This window comes from Narcine bancroftii, chromosome 9 (genome assembly GCF_036971445.1).
Source record: "Narcine bancroftii isolate sNarBan1 chromosome 9, sNarBan1.hap1, whole genome shotgun sequence".
In the NCBI taxonomy this organism is placed as follows: domain Eukaryota; kingdom Metazoa; phylum Chordata; class Chondrichthyes; order Torpediniformes; family Narcinidae; genus Narcine; species Narcine bancroftii.
In genome coordinates, this window is record NC_091477.1 from 3,668,850 (window position 1) to 3,676,175 (window position 7,326).

The 7,326-nt window shown below is 42.0% G+C and overlaps 1 protein-coding gene across 1 annotated transcript in view; it reads right to left on the bottom strand.

Annotated features, from left to right (window-relative positions):
* Window positions 1-7,114, bottom strand: part of dctn4 (dynactin 4) — a 43,985-nt gene extending 36,871 nt beyond the window's left edge. The window contains exons 1-2 of the mRNA XM_069898017.1: window positions 6,927-7,114; window positions 926-996 (exon numbers count right to left, since the gene is read on the bottom strand). Coding sequence (XP_069754118.1) covers window positions 926-996; window positions 6,927-7,061 — 206 coding nt within the window. The 5' untranslated portion in view covers window positions 7,062-7,114. The remainder of the gene's footprint in view (window positions 1-925; window positions 997-6,926) is intronic.
* Between the last annotated feature and the right edge of the window lie 212 nt (window positions 7,115-7,326).

Here is a 7,326-nt window from a genome sequence, read left to right on the forward strand (position 1 = left end):
GGTGATTGGCAGCAGCCAGCATTTTGTTGGTGAAAATTAAACATTATTTAAAGCCTTCCCTTGTTGTTTGTTGTTGTTTAAACATTGTTACAAGTGATTTGCTGTTGCTACTGGGCTGTTTTTAAAAAATGTCCAGTCCTCCAGAAAAAAAATCATTTATCCGACCACTTCTGATAATTGGAGTTGTACTGTACTATTAATAACGTGCCTTAGAGTTTTGAATTGTGTTCATATTTGAGATCATTTCTCTTTTTCTTTTTTTAATTTTTACTATGTTTCACATTGTATAATTGTAATTATATACTAGTTAGAATATGAATTATGGATATGACTTACAATTCATGTATGTTAGTGATTAATTAATTTATGGAGCTGTCCATACTGTCTTATTGAATTGTACCCATTTTGTTTGTATAAGTTTTTTATTAAAATCAAAGAAACTATTTTAAAAAGAAAAAGGGAGACAGGAATATCAGAGCCAGAACCACCATGCTGAGGAACAGCAGGGAGACTGTTGAATGACTGATGAATTGCTAAAGCAGCTCTCTGAGACTCCACTATCTACTAATAATATCTACTAATAATATTCAATTTAAATCTATGTAGACATGCACTATACCTGTCTGTATGCGTGTTATGTCTATATGCATATTTGCACTGTTCTGCACCGTTGCCAGAGAACATAGTTTCAACAAGTTGTACTAGTACAATTGGATAATAGATAAACTTGAATTTAACCATGAGCTTGCCATACAAACAGGGTGAAAGGATCAAAGCATCCACAGACAGTAATGTTTGAGTGTGCTACAGTTTAAAGAGAGAGATCACTGGGATGTCTGCTAATCCTACAGTACATCATTGTGACAAGACAGGAGGATCCGTTTCTGGAGCTGCAGTGACCAGGTTTACAGAGAAAACAACTCACCTGTTCTTTTTCAGCTTGGCTTCAGCTGAGGGCATGTTCTCCAGGCAGCTTGGACAGTAGTGGGAATCCACCTACAGATAGCAAAGTGAACATTAGGAATGGCAACAACCAAGACTCCAAGCTCACTGACAAACTCCTGTGAGCTCTTTATATATGGAGTCAGTCGAAAATCGAATGAGCAATTGAGCAGGAATGCTGTTTCCAATGGCATGCGAGACCAGAACTAGGGGACATAATATCAAAATTCAGGGGAACAGATCTTAGTCAGGCATAGAAAGTGCAGGCCCTTTGGTCCACAATTTCATGCTGACCCATAGGCATATGGTCAAGGTTTATGGGCTCCCTTCCTTTTGAAGCAGTCAGGTTTAGTTGGATTCTTCCACACTCCTCTCCTACCAAATACATAATAAACATTTTATGATTTCAGTCCAGGGGCCCCCCCTTATGCGTGCTGTGGCCTCCAAGGGGGGGGGGGGGCTGTTCTTCCCTGATTGAGAATGGCTGCTTTAGAGAATTCCAAAAACTACTCCACACCTTGGTGAATATATTTCTTCTACTATCTGAATGAGCACCACTTTCATTTTCAGCCGTGACCCCCAGCAATCAACAATGCAGCCACAGAGACCACCCTACATCTCTACACTTTCAAGTCATCTAACAATATTATGAGATTACCTCTCATTGCTTATACTGCTATAGATTAAAAACGTGAATTTAGAAATAAATAGGGCAATATAGAAAATTTACAGACAGCACAAAACTTGACAACATAGTGAACAAGGAGAAGGGTCTGGAAGTCCAAGAGAGAAAAGGGAAATTAGATAGACATAAATAGTTGAAGATTAAATGTGGTGAACAATGAGTCAGCATGTAGCAGATGACAGGGAAATGTGAGTGCAACATTCTGGGAGAAAGAATAAGAGGTAATTTAAAGAGAATAATTATAAACAGGATCCAGGAACAGAATGCATGTCCATATAAGCACAGTCCTTTGCAGGGGGCAAGGCAAGATTAAGAAAATGATGAAGCAGCAAACAATTATCCCCAGGGAACAAACGGGATCCGTTTTCAACTATGCCCCAAAATCATCTTTGTCGGCAAGTTGGAAAATACAAAGACGTCCATCAAAGTAGTATTCATATCCGCCATAGAGTAAAAAGCATCAAAAACACAGAATAATTACTAAAAGTCCAGAGAGAGGAGATGAATTCTGCCATTCACAGGAAAAAACTTTTTTAGACTAACAGCACAGTAACAGGCTGCTCTGGCCCATGAGCCCGTGCAGCCCAAATACACCAATTAACCCACAACATCTTCTATATTTTGGAGGTTGGGGAGGAAACCAAAGCACCTGGATGAAACCCAAACAGACACTTGGAGAACATATAGTCAGCACCAGACAACATGGGGGCTCACTTGTGTCAGGGTGTTCATAACCTGGGAACAACCTGTACGTGGGTTCTGAGTTTCATTAAAAAGATGATACAGGGTTTAAACAAGAAAATCATGGAACTATGAAGAATATAATAAACACAAGGTTACGCATGATACAGTATAATATACTGTATATTATCATTTTCCGAAGAGGTTTGGGACTGTATTTGTAATCTGATTAATACGACCTCCTTTTGTGCACAACATTGTTTGTTGCAATTTAAAGTGCTCCATAGTTTAACTTTACACATATGAACTCTATTTTGTTTTTATTCAGATATTAATCTTAATGCGACATGCTCCAAAAGTTATATATCATGCCCCAAAAGTAAAAAAAAATGGGATCCAACATTATCAGATAGATGTTTTCGCTGTAAGAAGGAAACGGGAACAATAGTACATGCAATTTGGGCATGTGAGAAAGTGAAAAAGTTTTGGGAAAATCTAAATCAGGTATTAAATAAAATCACAAAAAGCAACATACCAAAAAATCCAGAGATCTTTCTTCTAAGTAATATAAGAAGTAAAGAATTAGGCCTCAAACTGGATGAAGCGCAAAAGAGATTTATTATGATAGCCTTAGCAAAAAAATGTACAATGTCAACTTGGAAATCAGAAGAGAGCCTGAGAGTACAGCAATGGTACATGGACATGAATGAATGTATTCCATTGGAAAAAATAACATATAATTAAAAAAATAAAGTCACATTATTTGAACAAATTTGGGAACTGTACATGGAACACAACAGAGAGGGCTTGCCTTGGATCTCCACCCCCTAAAATGAGAAGAAGACGAAATGACCTGATCCAGTGTGTAAAAGTAGATGACACAATTTTCTTGTTTATTTTTCATTGTGTGATGACATTGTTTAGTGGTTTTATTGTATTGTATATGTTGAATGTTTGTTGGTTTTAGAGGGGGGTGGGAAGGTAGGGGGGAAAAAAGAGGAGAAAATGCCACTGTACATATTTAAGAGGGGAATGTTTGTATGTATTTTGGTTGCTATGGTTCACAGTGTGAAAAATAAAAAATTATTTTAAAAAAAACCAAGAAAATTATGTTGAAACTATAAAACACTAGTAAAGCCACACTGGGAGCACTGCATCCAATTCTGGTCATCAGATTTTAGGAAGGATCTGAGACTCCCAGAGAGAAAGGGGAATTAAGATAAATACTTGAAAACTAAAAGTGAGAAAAAGTAAACAGTAGCACTAATGAAGAGCTCTTTAAAGGGGGATATACTCAGTGATCGGTTCTAATAGAGACATGCAGAATATCATGGCATAGTGAGTTTTCATTCTAATGATTTGGCATCAGCAAGTTGAATATTTCTAGTGCCATTCATGTCGAAGCTTTGTTGAAGTTTACTCTTCTGCACAGAACCCTATCCATTTTATACCCAGTTTCTAAATACAAGAGCATTTAGCCTGGGTATTTTACGGGACCATTATTAAATAACTTTTGACGCCAAGGTACACAAATGTTAAAACAGCAGCAAAGAAGTAACACCTCAGGTGAATTGACTTTCACCAGAATGATTCTGGATTTTCAGCTGTTGCTTTAGTTTGATTATATTAGGGCAGGTGGTGACCAGACTTAGTCAAGAAGCTTCCTCATAGAGTCAAGAGTCAGTCTCATTACAGGAAAGATGTGGAAGCTATGGAGAGGGTGCAGAGGAGATTTACCAGGACGTTGCCTAGATTGGAAAATGTGTCTTACGAGGTAAGGTTGACAGAGCAAGAGATTTTATCTTTAAGAAGGATAAGAGGTGAATTAATAGAGGTCTGCAAGATTATGAGAGGCAGGAGTAGCAAACACCGGAGGGAATCTGTACAAGGTGAGCGGAGGAAAGTTTAGGGGAGACATCAGGGGTGTATTTTTTTTAATTTTTACTCAGAGAGTAGTTGGTATCTGGAATGCACTGCCAAGGGTGATGGTGGAGGCTGGTACAATAGGCTGGCATTTAAGTGACTTTAGACAGGCAAATGGATGAAAGAAAAATAGAGGGTTATAGGTCAGGGTGGGGGGGGGGGGGGGGAGTTTTTTTTTAGTAGGTATACATTGAGGGCTGAAGGGCCTGCACTGTGCTGCACTGTTCTATGAAATAGAAATCATGGAATGGAATTACTGGGCTTGGGCTTCCTCATCTGAAAGCACGGCCATCAATAGTAGAACAATTAAATGCAGGGATGACCACACAAAGTAGGAGGCCATTCAGTCCATCAAAATGTCCTGTCATTCAATGTCGATGGTTGATTACCCCACAAGCCTCAGTTCCTTTGCTGTGCCAGACGCCCATATCCTTCAACTCCCCCAACCTTCTAAATATGTATCTGCCCCCACTTTAAATACTTTTAATGATCCAGCCTCATCAACTTTCATGGGGAAGGGAATTCCAGCGATTCACTGCCATCTGCAAATTGAAATTTTTAATGACTAGCACCACAAGTTGAAACTAAATCCTCTGATTTAAGATTCTCTGATTAGTGAAAACATCTCGACATCCACCTGTCATGCCCACTTTTATTCGAACACACTTCAATAGGAAATGCTGGGAATGTCTCTAAAAATGGTCCTGATGAAAGGTCACCCTTCATTTTTCTGAACACTATAGGCTTTACCCTCTCTTGATTGGATTATGTTCTCATCCCAAGAATTAACCCAGTTAATCAGCTTTGGGCTGCCTCTCTAATGCTACAAACAACTTCTTAGGTTCGTTAACTAAAATTGTGCATATTCAAGTCTTGTAATCATCACACTGTAACAAACCCAACCCTATTCTCGAATTCCAACTCCTTTGCAATTAAGGCCAATATGTGATTTTGATTTGGGTTTTGCAAGCTCTGAGTCTTGACGGCAAGGTTGCCGTAGCAGTTAGTGCCAGCGATCGGGTCCGGAGTTCAAATCCCACACTGTCAGGAGTTTGTACATTCTTCCTGTGTCTGCGTGGGTTTTCCCCAAGGGCTCTGGTTTCTCCCATTGTTTGAAACACACCAGGGGTGAGGGTATGTTGGCTAATTGGGTGTAAATTAGACGGCACAGACTCATGGGCCAAAATGGCCTGATACCATCCTGTATGTTTCGATTTCAAATTTAAAAAAATTAAAATTCACTCTAAGGACTCTTTTTAGGTGTTGCTGCCAAGACCAGTATGAGAGTCCACATTTCAGAAGGCTTCTCCTGCAGCCAGCACATCATGAAGGCGGCACACCAACACCCCTACTTTGCAAAAGTCCAATGAAATTTGGAATGTCATTGATACCCTATCAAATTTCTACAGGTGCACTAAACTACTGACTGGTTGCATCACAGCCTGGTTTAGGAATTCAAGTGCCTGGGACTGCAGAAGGCCGCAGAAAGTAGCAAACACAGCCAGGTCCATCACAGGCTCCGACCTCCTGCCCATTGTACACATCTAGGCGAGGCACTGCCTCAAGAAGGCAGCAAAAGTCATAAAAGACCCCCTTTACTCTGGTCACAACCTCTTCTCACTGTTCCCTTCAGGCAGAAGGTACAGAACTCTGAAAACCAGCACCTCTAGGTTCCAAGGCCAGCTTCTTTCCAACAACTGTCATACTCTGGAAGCTCCCCTTGTTACACTAATCATACATACATAAATATGTATGTGTGTGCATGTGTGTATATATGTTTTATATATATATATATATATTCATATATATATATGTATACACACACACACACACACAAACACATATATTATAAAAAGGTATAATTACAACACAGATACAGGCCAACTTGGCCCTTCTAATTCATGCCAAATACTATCTCCCACCTCACCCCACTGACCTACACTCAACCTGTAACCCTTCATTCCTTTCCCGTCCATATACATATCCAACTTCTCCTTAAACGCTAATATCAGCTTGTTCCCCACACCCACCGCTCTCTGGGTAAAGAAGTCCCCCCTCAAGTCTCCTCTAAACTTTTGCCCCCTAACTCTCAACACATGTCCTCTCGTTTGGGTCTCCTCTTTTTGCACAAGTGGACTGCAGGCACTCTGACGAGACCCTGTTTTCCTACACCAAGATTACTGGGGATATTATATGTCATTAACTCTTTCAATTTTACTATTATAATTGTTCTTTAGGAGTCCCTACAGGAAGAATGACAGTGCATGTAGACATTGTACAAGGTGTATGACAATAAACACATCACTGACATGACGTGTGGAGCAGGAGCAGGAAGAGAAGCCATTGGGTGTCAACTCCTGGTCCTCACAGGACATGGAAGAATGGAAATAGGTAGAGAAATCCTGCCTGAGGATAATAATTCAAGGAAGTTCAAGGAAAATGAAGGGGGGGGGGCTGACTCGGGCTAGACAGGGGGTGGTGGGGCGGGAAGGAGAGGCTACCCGAGGCCCCAGCTCAGGGAGGGACGGAGCGGCCACCCCGAGGCGGCGCTCGACCAATGGGAAAACAGGGCGACAGGCGGCGCCGCGCTCCCATTGGTTGTTGCGTGTGACTGACGCTGCCGGCAGCCAATCGGCGCCGCGGCGGCCTGTCCTGCCGAGGACAGAAAGAGAATCGGACCGTCATGGTGACCCACCTCGTGCGAGACGCACTCCAGCGAGCGCAGCTCATGGCAGTAGCGGCAGAAATAAAGCTGCGACAGCGGCAGCCGCAACTTCTTTTCCCCGTTCACCAGGTACACCACCCGCTCCAGCTGCAGCAGCGACGCCATCTTGCCCGGCGGCCCACCACCATACCGGTTCGGCGTAATGGCGTCATCGGCGCCTGTCCGCGAGAAGCCGAGCGCGGTGACGTCATCGAAGGGGGCGACGTCAGCCTTCGCTTTTTCTGGGCAAAGCCACGCGCAGTGTCTCGTTCGATCCCGCCACGTTGCACCCACCACCCTAGTACCTCACCATCCAACACATAACTACCCCACCACCCAACTACCCCACCATCCAACACCCAACTACCCCACCATCCAACACACATCTACC